Here is a 15,287-nt window from a genome sequence, read left to right as displayed (position 1 = left end):
TAGGTGACAGGGAAGAATGTATGGGTTTCTGATGAGAATGAAGAGAGACTTTGGACCATCTGTGATGATAGGGATAAAAATGTAGCCTGGAGACACTGGGAGGAAAAGTCAGGTAGAAAGAAACCCAGCCCACCCTGAAGAAGGGAGGAAATGGTGGGGAGATGGAGGAAGAAGAGAGGGAATGGGACAATGGGAGGCAAACATAGAAAGTGACAATCAATCAATTGTATTTATTGAGCGCTTACTGTGTGCAGAGCACTGTACTAAGCTCTTGGGAAGTACAAGTTGGCAACATGTCGAGACAGTCCCTACCCAACAGTGGGCTCACAGTCTAAAAGACTGTGACAGAGAGGGAGACGGGAGATAGTCAAAGAAGGCAGGGAATGTGTCTAGTGACTGTTGCATTATACGCTCCCAAGTGCTTAGTACAATGCCTTGCGCACATTAAGCGCTCAATAAATACTGATGATGATGATGAGCAGGGTAAGAGGTGGGAAGGATATTTCAAGGTTTTAAGAAGAAGAAAAGGCAAGACTGACTCAGTGAGTGAGACAAAGGATTACAAGAGCAGTAAAAGAACATTGAGAGGTGGGAAAAAGGGGAAACGAGGCGAGGTACTAGTAAACCAGGTAAAGCACAGATATTTCTGCTACTGTAAATGTGAATTTGAGTAGCTTTATTTCTAAAGACGTCTTTACAATTCACACTGGACCTGCTGCTATTCATTTTTGCTGTTTCCCACCTGAAACAGAAACCTTCATCCCAAACCCAATTTCATTAATGGGCCTTTTTACTGTAATTCCTGAAAATAAAATTACTAACAGAGAAGACCTAATATCCATTATAAGAATACCCCCCATTGCTTCTGCCTTCTCTCCCAAACAAGCTGGAGTTGCTGCACATGATGAGATTGCATTTCTGGGCTGTCAGAGGACATTTTGTTTTTGATTCATGTGTTCTTTTGCAGTAAATTCATCCAAGGGAAAAAGGTATTCCCAGATTGAAGTTGAAATCAGCCAAAGGAAGCTTTTATTACAAGTTTTAGATTGGGAAATTTATAACTTTGAGTGCTAGCTGAATTTTAAAGTTAGTACCTTTCTCAGGAGCTTCCTTCTGTGCTACCAGTGATAGTGTACTTTGCTTTACTTTTTATGGGGAGGCAGAGGTCAAAATGATGCAGTTTAGTCATAACTCTCCATGAAGTAATTCACTTGTAGTTCGATTTTGGTAAACTTTGTAAAGTAACTAGAGCATGGAAAAGGAAAATAACTTGAAGTGCAGCAAACTTAGTTATGTTGCCAACTTGTACTTCCCAAGCACTTAGTACAGTGCTCTACCCACAGTAAGCGCTCAATAAATACGATTGATTGATTAATTAGTTTAGACAATAAAAGCCCCTACAGAAGCTGATGCAGGTATTTTACAATTTAATGAGTGAATTTTAAACTTTTCATTTATTCAGCCAGCGGGAAAAAGAGGTCAATGTGTTTGTGACAAATTCCCTTATCAAACCTCTGAAAAAACCCTTCTAGGCAACAGTCAAAACTAAGACTATGGCAATCTGACATCCTCAGGGTGTAATGGGCAGGGATCATGTCTACCAACTCTTTTATATTATGCTCTCCCAATCACTTAGTACAGTGCTCTGCACACAGTAAGCCCTCAATAAATGAGATTGCTCGAGAATGTTTCAACAAAAATGATCGAGATCAAAGACCTACTTGCAGCAAAGAAAGTAATATACCACCCACTCCTTGCAAATCTTTATGCTCTGAACAAAAGGGAAGTTATTGGAAGGCTGAGGTCTGACATACAGAGGGGACATGCTTGACTCATGTGGAATGCCAGGGATGGTTGGATTAACATTCTGTTTCCACCACTCCTTGATAGCTCTGGTGTGTCTTCATACTATCTCTGGGCTATACTGATTGACACTGAGCCAAATATTTTTATTCCTCACTGAATTAACTAAATAGTCATGTGTATAGTCATAAATATATATATATATATATATATATATATATATAGTAATAGTCATGTATGTATATATTTATATGCACACATATATGCACTGGCCCACTGAAGAGTGCAGTTTACCAACATTGAGGCAACAGTTATCACAACTGAGTTTTGTGTGGGGAGCCATGAGTGAAGTTCCCCCTCCTTCCTCTCCCGCCCTTCCCCCTCTCCATCCCCTCTGCCTTACCTCCTTCCCTTCCCCACAGCACCTGTATATATGTATATATGTTTGTACGTATTTATTATTCTATTTTACTTGTACATATTTATTCTATTTATTTTATTTTGTTAATATGCTTTGTTCTCTGTCTCCCCCTTCTAGACTGCGAGCCCACTGTTGGGTAGGGACCGTTTCTATATGTTGCCAACTTGTACTTCCCAAGCGCTTAGTACAGTGCTCTGCACACAGTAAGCGCTCAATAAATACGATTGAATGAATGAATGAAAGTTGATGGTAGCAAGTTACCCAAACAAGTGCTTTATGATGACCTGAAATTGGGCATCCACAAAATGCAGGCTGAAATAATTTGATATAACAACTACTGGGAACAACCGCTGGTTGGGAGAGCAGTCTGTTGTATGTCGGTATGGGTGGAGGTGCTCTCCCTCAAGAGTTTTTCAGGATATTAGGAAGCCAAGATATTCATTCATTCAGTCATATTTATTGAGTGCTTACTGTGTGCAGAGAACTGTACTAAGCACTTGGGAAATACAAATAAGCAGCATATAGAGATGGTTTCTACCCAACAACGGGCTCACAGTCTAGAAGGGGGAGACAGACAACAACACAAAACAAGTAGACTGGTGTCAATACCATCAGAATAAATGGAATTAAAGCTTTATACACAATTAATAGAGTATTTAAATATGTACAAATATGCCCAAGTGTTGTGGGGAGGGGAAGGGGGTAGGATTGAGGGTGGGGCTATGGGGAGGGGAGGAGGAGGAGAGGAAGAAGGGGGGCTCAGTCTGGGAAGGCCTCCTGGAGGACTTGAGCTCTCAGTAAGGCTTTGAAGGGAGGAAGAGAGCTAGTTTGGCAGATGTGTGAAGGGAGGGCATTCCAGGCCAGAGGTAGGATGTGGGCCAGGGGTGGATGGTGGGACAGATGAGAACGAGGCACAGTGAGGAGGTTAGCGGCAGAGGAGCAGAGTGTGTGGGCTGGGCTGGAGAAGGGGAGAAGAGAGGTGAGGTAGGAGGGGATGAGGTGATGGAGAGCTTTGAAGCCGAGAGTGAGGAGTTTTTGCTTGATTCGAAGGTTGATAGGCAGCCACTGGAGATTTTTGAGGAGGGGAGTGACAGGCCCAGAGCGTTTCTGTAGAAAGATAATCCGGGCAGCAGAGTGAAGTATAGACTGAAGCGGGGAGAGATAGGAGGATGGGAGATCAGAGAGGTGGCTGATGCAGTAATCCAGTCGGGAAAGGATGAGAGATTGAACCAGCAAAGGTAGCGGTCTGGATGGAGAGGAAAGGGCGGATCTTGGCGATGTTGTGGAGGTGACACCGGCAGGTTTTGATGACGGATTGGATGTGTAGGGTGAATGAGAGAGTGGAGTCGAGGATGACACCAAGGTTGCGGGCTTGTGAGACGGGAAGGATGGTCACTCAGAAAGAGTCACAGGTACTGCATGTGACAGATCTGCATCAACCTGGCAAAGACAACATTTTTACACAGTATGGAGCAGTGTGGTCCAGTAGAAAGATCATGGGCTTGGGTGTCAGAGGACTTGGGTTCTAATCCTAGCTCTGCCTGTTGCTTGCTGTGTGACTTTAGGCAAGTAGTCACTTAACTTTTCTATGCCTCAGTTTCCTCAGCTGTAAAAGGGGATTAAATCCTATTCCCTCCTATTTAGACTGTGAGTACTAAGTGGGACAGGGACTATGTCCAACCTGATTAACTTATATCTACCCCAGCACTTAGAACAGTGCTTGACATATAGTGCCTTACAAATATTATAATAATAATATATGGGATTTTGCTGTGGTCATTGATAGGTCTTTGCTTCCAGATCCAGGTGTTTGGTTAACAAGCATCTCACCGTCAATAACTTCGTGTTATTCATGTTATGAAAGCCAGCTATACTGCTATTTAGAGTGGGCTGGAAACGAGTCTTCCAACTCAGTTGCATTATCCTCTCCCAAGTGCTTACTTAATACTCTTAATTGATTGATGTGGGTTCATAAAGAAGTTATTTGTTGTTCTTGTTGCATTATTGCTAATATAAACTCCCAAACTTGTTTCTCCTTGTGGTTGACCGTCCCAATGGTAAATATAACTAGCTATCTAGGTGCACAATCTTCTTTTAGTAGTCTACTTCAGTGCTCAATCACTTTTATTGTCCAGAAGCCGTTCTTTATAGAAAACCAATATATCTCGCACTCCCATTTAAACTCCTTTCTTCTTATTCCCTGTGGAGAAAGAATACACAACTCACAGTCCTTCTGGTACTCTGTGACTTTCTCTCTTCCAGCCTAAACAAGCCTGGTTCAATTAACCTTTCTTGATAGCACTTATTTTCCATTTTTCCATAATCATTTTGTAATTAGTAGTTTGAGGGGTAAGCCTTTAATAATAAATCATTCTGATGTTTGAAAGCTGTCACTCACTAACATAATACAATAGAACTTTTGTGGTTAACATACAGTTTTCTCTTTATCAGGGGCACAGACGAGATTTACGTTTGAACTGCCAAATCACAGACTGCGCTTCACTTCAAAGGTTTCTGCCACCGACATGTCAACAATTCCTCCTTCTGCCAGTCTCAACCTTCCTCCTGTCACTATGTCAGGGAAATATGTAATGGAAGAACATGATAGCTATTCAGATCAGGTGTGGAACATAGATGAGTTACCCACTAAACAAGGATACTATTTGCAAGGAAACTATCTACGTTGCGTAGCTGAGGTAAGGGTAGATTTCGCTGATTATTTTGTTGTCTGAAAGCTTTAAAATTAATGTTAAGGTTATTCTCGTGAACTGCAAGTTCTGAAAAAAATTCCTTAGAGATTAGACCTGATATCGAGCTTTTGTTTATCTTTGTATTAGAAGGGATAATGCAATGGCTGTATGACAGATAATTGAAAAACAAATCTGAAATGTTTATTATCAGTACACCAGGAGTTGCGCAGAGTAATTCCACAGATCTTTCTTAGGTCTAGCCTTAGCCCATATCTTAATCTTATCTAGCTCTGGGTGGATGTTAGCAATTAATTTTGATCTTTGGGTTTGAAAAATACTCTAAATTTATATATTCTTAGGCACCGGAGAGTATGAATAATTTGGGATGGTGCAGGTATCATAAAAAAACTGTTGGAAAAACAGTCTTGTCAGTCATTTGTTTTCTTTTTATTCCCATCTCAGAAAACTCATTTGATACTCAAACTGCCCATATGTTGCCTTTCCCCTTAAAAATGACTTTTTTTTTGTAAGGAAAGTCTCTGAGAATGTAACTTGTGGTTCATTTGAAAGAAAAAGGTACAGATCTACTGCAGGCATATTCAATTGCACTCTTTTTGGTGGAACTGGCCAAAGCACTGCACAGACGCTGCAACTGGTGCAACACACAACATACTAGTTTGTGATCCTTAGAGAACAGCCAAACAACAACGTACTTGTCACACATCACCTTTCCATTCCTCTTTACTCTCCTTGTCCTCCCCTCTAAGGGCTTATAGTAGTTGTCCATTACACTGTGCTCTGAAACTTTCTTTTTTGAAATTCATCCTATATCTAGTTATATGAAGCAGCCCACAAAGCCATATCAGAAAGAAAGAATTTTATGTTGTCGCTGCATATCTGTGATCCATGAAAATGGAATCTATGTCTTGTGAATTCTCATTGAATGAAAAATATCCAAAGCCTGGTGTGATCCCTTGATCTCTCCTGCGCCTTTTGCCAGGGAAGGAATCCCTTAATTTCCACCTTATAACTCTTGTTGACTTTTGTTGTCACATCATGATTATCCCCACTTACCTGGCTTCATATTTGTCCATCTTATTGTATGTATAATCCCCATATTATCATTTTTCGATTTCTGATCTAATGTAAATTATAAACCAGTGCTGAAATGAAGAAAAAAGTGGGTTTTCAAATGTACAGTAAAACTTTGTTTTCTGGCTCACTTCCAGCCGGGAATTCTAGTAACTGGCATTTCTAATCTTCCCCTGCCGCCCCATCAAGAGCAGTAGTGGTTCAAAAGTTCCCTTGTGAAGAGAACTCCTTCCAACAAGTAGTAAATAATGTTTGAGACCATCATGGGTAATAGGGGAGAAGTTGGTTGAGCTAAACTATGTGCAGAATGCTCTGAGTGAACTTTCCCTAGGAGTGCTATCAGACATCCTGGGGCGATGAGTGGTTTTCTTTAATAAGAATTTCTCTCAATGGTTGTCCCTGGGACTAACTGGCTTCTTGAGGATTTCATTGCTATTGGCTCTCACTTTTTGGCAAACTAAATAGCTCCCGTTCTCCGAAGATGCCAGAAAACAAAAGTCTTATGGTGGTTTTTATTTCCAGTCAGTGAGCCTTCTAGTGAGGAAAGTCATTCTGGCCTTGGCATTTGATTTTTAATTTTTTAAATGAAGAGATATCAAATCTTACTCATCCTAATGAACTTTGCCCAGCAGTCTTAGGAATTCCGTTTTGAGACAGTGACCCACTTGAATGATGTATTTAGGTTCGGCATCCTAGACTTGAGGTTGTATTGTGTCTCATTAGGAATTGAATTTGTCTTGCAGCTGTTCTCAGGAAGGAGGCCTTTAAATGTACAGCATATTTGAAGATGCAGGTCAGCCCAGCATTCTAAATTGCCACCAAAGAAATTAACTTTGACTTATGGAAATTAGACTCAGGGGAAAAAAGCACAAAGGGAAGTTAATATTTTTGAGGAGATTGAAAGTACAAGTCAGAACCCTGATACTATATGAAGAGCTAACAAGGTCCACAGGTTTGAAATCAGGTGGCTAGGTTTAAATCCCAATTTTGCTACTAATTTGCAGTGTGGTTTAGGGTCAAACTTTTTCTGCTTCAGTTTTATTACCTTGAAGATTAGCGATAATAAGTACCCTGTCTCACAGATGTGCTATGAGGATAAATAAGAAAATGGGAAGCACTTATGGTCTAGTGGGAAGAACACAGTCCTTTGAGTCACAGGACCTGGGTTCTAATTCCGACACCATCACTTGTGTGCTGTATGAGTTAAGTGCCTCAGTTACCTCATTTATAAAATCTGTAATCTGTTCTTCCTCCTACTTAGAATGGGAGCCCCATGTGGGACCTGATTATCATTTATCAATCAATCAGTCGTATTTATTGAGCGCTTACTGTGTGCAGAGCACTGTACTAAGCGCTTGGGAAGTACAAGTTGGCAACATAAAGAGACAGTCATCATCATCATCAATCGTATTTATTGAGCGCTTACTATGTGCAGAGCACTGTACTAAGCGCTTGGGAAGTACAAATTGGCAACACACAGAGACAGTCCCTACCCAACAGTGGGCTCACAGTCTATAAGTGGGCTCACAGTCTAAAAGAATTTAGAATTTATCTGCTGCAAGTGCTTAGAACAGTGCCTGACACTTAGTAAGCATTTTAAAAATACCATTAAAAAGCCCCCCTAATACTATAGCACCCTAAAAAATTACATGTGCTATGTAACTTCAAGGTCTTATGCTTGCTTTTATATCAGATTATTCAACACTGTGACACTCTTGAAAATAGGAAAACCTGGTTTTGGGAGATCTCTCTCTCTCTCTTTCTCTGTCAATTGCCAATTTGCACTGTAAGTCCCATAATGATGATATAAAACATATCTTTATCGTGGGGAAGGATGTGCAGGTGGGCTTTGTTATGAAAACTGTGGCATAAAACCTTAGTTCAGTCAGTAATTTAAACTGAATTTGGCAAACACCTGTTCTGTGAATGGAGTAAAACTCCATCTTTTGGGCTTCTCTGTCCTTTATTGGAAGGTTGGGGTAGAAGCACTCGTAACAAGTAGTAGGAATGGTTTTGCCATGGTGGTTCCGTGATGGCCGGTCTTTAGTCATATGAATGTTCTGGTATTTGCGTGGCAGGCTGGAATGGCATGAGTGTTGTGGCTCTCTGCTGTCTTTTTATTTTTAAGCTGGGAATGGCAAAAGGGAACTGTGGTTGCATTTGAAACTGTGACCGCTGGTCTGCATCCCCTCTGCCGGCTCGGGGGTTCCTAGGGCGTCCCATCCCATGGAGTTCTTGACTTTATAGTGTGACTGAGACACGTGTGTTGTTGGAATTTAGTACTTGCTCACTAGCTGCTGACTTTAATTTGGATGGTTGCTATTTTTGTGTTGACAGGTTGGTTCCTTTGAACATAATCTCACAACCGACCTCCTAAACCATTTAGTGTTTGTTCAAAAGGTGTTCATGAAGGAAGTCAATGAAGTAATCCAGAAAGTTTCGGGTAAGTTAAAATGCTTAAGGAGAAATGAAAGTTTGCACGAATCTACTATCTGCCGTCCTTAGAACACTTAGCAAAATTCACCTCAGTGATGCGATCTTCAGTTCTGGCTGTGTCAATCAATCAATCAATCAATCGTATTTATTGAGCGCTTACTATGTGCAGAGCACTGTACTAAGCGCTTGGGTAGTACAAATTGGCAACACATAGAGACAGTCCCTACCCAACAGTGGGCTCACAGTCTAAAAATGTCCTATTTGATGTGTAGACACTCCAGGTGAGGCACTGAGGTTCAGTAAGCCAAGCTTCCAATCCAATTTGTTTTGAAATTACCAATGTTTAAAACCAGTCTTAGTGGGTACCAACCTCTACTCTGCTAAAAATGTGTCATTAAAATAAATAAAGCTTCCAATCCTGGTTGTGCCACAGAATTAGTCTCCTAGGAACCCATTTTCTCATCTGTAAAGCACAAAATAATAATAATAATGGCATTTGTTAAGCGCTTACTATGTGCGAAGCACTGTTCTAAGCGCCGGGGGGAATACAAGGTGATCAGGTTGTCCCACATGGGGCTTACAGTCTTAATCCCCATTTTACAGATGAGGTAACTGAGGCACAGAGAAATTAAGTGACTTGCCCAAAGTCACACACCTGACAAGTGGCGGAGCCAGGATTAGAATCCATGACCTCTGGATCCCAAACCCATGCTCTTTCCAAGAATTGTTCAGGGAGCCCACAAAGCTGTGAGGAAAGATGTCCTAGCTCAAGTCTCATAATTCCACAGCCTCGCATGATGGGTCAGGAAAAAGGATCAGAAGGGTTTTGTTCCAATAACTGTTTCTTCTTTTTCATTATTGAAGTATAGCAAGGACTGATGAAATTTTCCAGGCTGGTGAAATGTTAGTAAAATGGAATTCATTTTTTTATATCTCAATTTTGCAAGGCAGTTTTAATGTGCTTGTGATGTTATGTCTGTGTGAAAAATGTATCAAAATATTAGAATATCTAGTCCATTGCCTTCAAATTAAAATATTAGAAATTGGTTACCCTAGCCCAGAAGAGGGTGGAGCCTCCAAGGGTGAATTCCAGTTTTACAACTTGTTTAGCACTTACGTATATATGTGTATTCAGTTATCTATTTTGCCCAGTCTAAGTGAAAGGTTTTGATGTTCAACTCTGTGAAAGTGTAAACTCCCGGTGGACAGGGAATGTGTGATTTTGTTTTGCACTTATCAAGTGCCAAATGTAAGGCATTACATCAAATGGGCTCTCAAATTTGAGTAAAAGCTCAAATGCTGCTATTTCTATGGCTACTACTACTCATAGTAAGGTTTATATCGAATAATTGTCAATTAATCAGTAAGTGGTATTTATTGTGCACTTTGAACAGAACACTTGTACCAAGCGCTTGGGAAAGTACAGTGCAGTAGAGTTGGTAGACACAATCCCATGTGGGAAGTTGTTTCGGGAATCTCAGGAAGAAACATATTCTGAGAGTCCAGGGAACTTGTGTGGACCAGGTGTGCTCACTCTGCAGAGGTGATGAAAATGATCGACCTCGTATCACTGGTATCTGAAAAGATCTGAGTTTCCCATCAGGGCTGAAATCACCACAAATGGTGGCCTCTCAGCTTTCGGAAGTTCTTTGAAGCCTCCCCACTCCAAGTCTTGGTCTCGCTCACCGCCTTAAACTTCCTGCTCCCTTTTCCTTCCCAGGGTCACAATGAAAAGTTGGCACCTTTGTTTGGACCTCGGTCACTCATCCCTACTTCCCCTCCCTGATAATCCCTTATTCCCTCCCTCATGGTAATGTCCTCTCACCCTTCCATTGTTGTCTGCTCTCGGTCCTGTCGGTATCACCCTCTGTTGTCCATGTTGACATGGCCACTGTTTCTGCAGTAGGTGATATGCTGCGGGTCATGTGCAGGCTTTCTCAGGAAAGCTGTTCTTTGAAGTATTTTCTTTCATGCCCTATATTAGTGGGCCTTGGTGGAACACAGAAACCTGCCTGCAAGAGAGATGGTTTGTAGTCACTTAAAATAATTTAGCAGAAGCCTGACACACTGCTATCTCAGAAGACAACCTTCCTCAGTTCTTAGCCCCGAAACAAAGATACATTTGTAAAGTGGATTGCTAAAATACGGGGTTGGTGTAACTGGATCTTCTAATTAAATTCTCACTTTTTTTGTCTTTGAACTAAAACGTTAGTGCTTTTGTTTTGAAATTACCAATGTTTAAAACCAGTCTTAGTGGGTACCAACCTCTACTCTGCTAAAAATGTGTCATTAAAATAAGATGTTATTAATTTGGATTATTGGGTTAAGTATGCAATAACTGATCAAAGAAGAGGTAAGGGATTCATAGAAACAGATTGCTGGAAGGGGTCGTGTAAGGTCATTTTGTTCAGTTTAGTTACCTGCATTTATTTGGAGAATGCCTGAATTTTCCAGTTCTGATGTCTGCTGCTTACTAAGCTTACTAATTACCCATAGCGTACCACAACACAGCAAGTGACAAAACATCACTCTTTCATTTGAAAGGGAAGTAGGGAAAAATTTACCATCCTATTTGGAATAGGAAATGTAGAACTGTACTTAAGTAGGCCATATAGAAAGGATAAACATAACTGATCAAACTATATATAAATCTACAGGTCCAGATGAGAAGCACCCAAGTTTTTTAAGAGAAATAATGGAGGAACTCTCGGAACCTTTGAGACTATACTTCAGTAAATCGTGGGAGTCAGGAGAAAGATCTGATGGCAGGAAAAATATGGTGCCTAACCCAAAGAAGAGTAGGCGGGAGGAAACAAGGAACCAGACCAAATACCTGAGCATATATAGTTAGTACATATATGACTGTTCAAAAAGAAAGGTTGTGATAACATAATTTATTCCAAGTAGTTTATTTTAAAGAGAGTTAATGGCTTCATACCACTTTTCCTTGATTGATAGTAACACTAATGTTGATCATAAAAATAAGTTTAATGGATATGATATTTGGATTATGGCATTATAAAAAGTATTAGTTATAGAAATAGATTAGATTGCATAGTATGGATTTTTGAATAGATTAGAATAAAGAGTATTTAAACGATGTAATAATAATTATGGTATTTGTTAAATGCTTACTATGTGCCAGGCACTGTGCTAAGCTCTGGATAGACTAGCACATGGGAAGTATTCAAATATAGCTCTAGATTATATTAGTGTTCTAATTCCTGGCGAGATTTGACAAGAAGGAGGACATTGATAACGTTAGAAAGGGTAGTTTCCAAGGAGTGTATGGGATGGAGATTGGAGGGGGTCAAGGAGAGAATTGGAGGAGAGGAAGTGGAGGCAGTGGGTGGAGACAACTCAAGAAGTTTGGATAAAATGATAGTGGGGAGAGGGGGCAATAACTTGAGGGAGCTGTGGGGTTTAGGGAGGGTTTTGGGGTTTTTTTTTTTAGGGTAGAAGGCAGTGGGGAGGAAGCCATTGGAATGTGAATGGTTGAAGATGGCATCAGGGAGGGGGAAAAGGAAGGGAGGGGTGTTTTGATCAGGTGTGAAGGATTGGGGTTGGAGGTGCTGCAGGCAAAGGGGGTAAAGTTTAAGAGGAGGTAGGAGATCTCTTCTTGATTTACTGCTGGGAAAGATGGAAGAGTCAAAGAGGGATCAGGAAGAGGGAGGGACTGGAGAGAAGCATGGAAGATTTTAAGGAAATCATCCCTAAAATGCATCCCACTTGATGCTTTCAAATTAGTAATGTATGTGGCCAGGTCATTAGGGGTATGTGTGTTTAGGGCTGAGGGGCGGGGCTAGAGACATGGAGTTTGAGGAGGGAGTTAAACATCGGAAGCAGCTTGTCCGGCAGTAGGCTTGGGAGTTGATAAGGATAGAGAAATAGTGTTGCTGGGCAGAGAAGAGTGCAGAATTAAAGCAGGCGGGGATGAGTTTGAGATGGACACGGTCAGCCTGGTGTCTGGATTTCCACCAGCGGTGCTTCTCAGTTAATGCACAGCAGTGGAAGAAGCCTCCTGATGAGGTCATCCAGGGTGATGGCAATTTTTCATTTGCCAAGCCCTGTCTTCCAGAAGAGTGGGACTACAGTAAAAAAAAAAAAAAAAAAAAAAGGCCCTGAACAGGAAGGCAGTTAGGTTCCCAGTGACCACCAACGAGCTTTCTCATCACTGGCGTCAAGGCTGTCCCCCAACCTTTCCCATCTTGTATATCTGCTTTCTTTGCCCTCTATGCTCCTGTTAGTTTCCACTTCTTGGTCCTCATCCTCTCCTCACTGTCACGCTCAGCTCTCCTGCTACCGATCCTTCGATCATGCTGTTTGTCCAGCCTGGAGCTCCTTCTCCTCCAAAATCCTCCAGACCACAACTCTTCCCACATCCTCTGTGAAATGTTCCTTGATTAATTCATATTACCCAGTCACATCTATCCAACATCACCCATAGCCCATATCGGGGTGGTCTCGCCTCATGAACTGAGGAGCTGCCATCGAATGACCAACATAATATGATTGAGCTCTGCAATCCTTTATCCAGAAAGTCAAGCAGGTGGTGTGTGGAGGAAGGGGGGGTGCTGGAGACGAGTGGTGGGGAGAAGGTATTTTCGGTGGCAAGCAAGAAACAGCAGAGCAAGGGATGGGGGTGGGTGGTCCCACCCCTTTCCCTGGCCCAAGCCCACGTGGATGGTGGGGGTGCCAGGGCTGCCACTAAAAAGGCTGGAGCAGGGGCACCCTTGCCCGTGGAGAAGGTAAAATAATAGTAGCCCATGTAGTAAGTTAAAGCCACGTGTGGCGTGAGCCGCATTTTGGCCACCCAGAACGTATTTATTGTAGTCCAAGCTGTAACATTTTTTTATATGTGCACACTTATTTTTATATTGTCAGGAATTCAGCTGTTTCATCCTGTTACATTCATCCTCTTGTTCTTCCTGCTCCCACTGGGATTTGTAAATATTTTTTTTTTCTGTCCACCCCATTCGTCTCTAAGACTCCTGAGGGGCAGTAAATATGTCTTGCTTTTGTTATTCCCACCCGAACTTTCAGGGGAGAGCATCACACTAGCAAGGTGCTCAGTAAATTCCATCAATGAGGACGCCTCACCTGCAGCCCCTTTTCCCCCGAGAAGTGGAACTAGGAAGGTGGTCAAGGGCGAGCAGGGCCCCAAGAAATCCTTGCTTCGAACAGGGAATAGTGGAGACAGCAGAGTAGCAGAAGTAGCCTGTCTCTCCTTCCATGTTTTTGCTTCTTTCTTCCTCTCCCATCTGTGTCTCCCACTCTTCTTTGTCTCTCCCTCTTTGGCAGTCACATCTGTGTGAAGCCGGTGTGGGGGGTTTGCTAGTGTTAGAAGAGTTATAAGTGTTATAAGAGTTCCATTTTAGGTATCACTGTAACAACCAAACATACTGTTTAATGAAAAAGGGTTAAAAAAGGATCGTATGTAAATACGCGGGTTTTGTTGCTAATGGTAAAGTAGCATTTTAGTAGAAACACCAACTTTGAGATGCAATTATTTCACATCTCTTAGGAGGAGAACAGCCAATTCCTCTGTGGAATGAACACGATGGCACAGCAGATGGAGATAAGCCTAAAATTCTCCTCTATTCCCTGAACCTGCAGTTTAAGGTAACATTAAATAATTGCAATCTCAAAAATGGCACATCTTTATTTTAAAAGAAGCCTTCATTTCTTTATGACCGTATAGCCAGAATTATAAGTGTGCACTCCCAAAACATTTAAATGAAATATTTTGGCAAGTTAATATCAGAAACCTGTAATACAGTCAGTCTGTTCTTGTGCCAGGAATTAGGAAAAATGAACAGATCATGGGTTCTTTTGGTCTTAATGTATTTTAAATGCCATGATTCTGTTGCGGTTGGCAGCATCACGGGTAGCACTCAAGGGTTTGGTTTACACGTTTTGTGCTAAAAATGTAATTTTTCTAGGGTATTCAGGTGACAGCCACAACTCCGTCTATGAGAGCGGTGAGATTTGAAACCGGATTGATAGAACTAGAACTCTCAAATCGACTTCAAACCAAAGCCGTGCCAGGAAATAGCAGCTATTTGAAGTTATTTGGAAAATGTCAAGTGGATTTGAATTTAGCATTAGGACAAATTGTCAAACATCAGGTGAGTTTTGAGCAACATTTGTGTTAATAAAGCTTTGTTTTTTGTGATTAATTAGCTGAGATGCCTGGTCTTCACCAGAGTCAGCTAGGGAATGGATTTCTATACACATCCTTCATAACTTCGATAGCACACTCCCAAGCGCTTAGTACAGTCAATCGGTTGTATTAGTGTCTTCTGTTCGTAGTTCACTGTACTAAGTGCTTAGTGTTCTGCATTTCCTAAGCACTTGGGCATTTACCCTCCACCACTAAGCTTGTTGCATTTAGGCGCATATGTTTCTCACTGCTTCTTCCTAGCTGTGAATTATTTTAGTGCTTTTCTCCCCCTGCTAGGCTTAAGCTCCTTGAAAGCAGGGATCACCTATCTGGAATTGAGAACATCTATTACACTACTCACACATAAAGAAAGTAATCCTTTATGATTTCCTGTTCTTAGGTTCACGGTTTGCCACAATGTTCCTTCTTGAGTACCTATCTGCGCCTGTGTTCTCGAGGTTTTCTCTGTCTTTGTATATGTTTCCTTCTTTATGGGTAGCTGCTTTCAGTCTTTGCTTTCTTATGTCTTTGTGTGTCTGGTTTCCAGCATGTATTAGTTGGGGAGAAATTTGTGTACAGGGGTGTGTGGTATATTTTTGAGTACATGTACAGGTGTGAGTATATATTTGAGAGTATATTTGTGTGGGGCAGGGTCTAATATATATGTACATTGAATATGACT

The 15,287-nt window shown here is 41.4% G+C and overlaps 1 protein-coding gene across 1 annotated transcript in view; it reads left to right on the top strand.

Annotated features, from left to right (window-relative positions):
- KIAA1109 (KIAA1109 ortholog) overlaps positions 1-15,287 on the top strand; it is a 174,169-nt gene that overhangs the window by 112,208 nt on the left and 46,674 nt on the right. Inside the window, exons 53-56 of the mRNA XM_038769136.1 lie at positions 4,676-4,920; positions 8,344-8,449; positions 13,967-14,064; positions 14,385-14,570. Coding sequence (XP_038625064.1) covers positions 4,676-4,920; positions 8,344-8,449; positions 13,967-14,064; positions 14,385-14,570 — 635 coding nt within the window. The remainder of the gene's footprint in view (positions 1-4,675; positions 4,921-8,343; positions 8,450-13,966; positions 14,065-14,384; positions 14,571-15,287) is intronic.

The sequence above is a fragment of the Tachyglossus aculeatus genome, chromosome X5 (genome assembly GCF_015852505.1).
Source record: "Tachyglossus aculeatus isolate mTacAcu1 chromosome X5, mTacAcu1.pri, whole genome shotgun sequence".
NCBI lineage: Eukaryota > Metazoa > Chordata > Mammalia > Monotremata > Tachyglossidae > Tachyglossus > Tachyglossus aculeatus.
The sequence above is the reverse complement of the archived record's forward strand: the minus strand, read 5'-3'. Positions and strand labels throughout refer to the sequence as shown.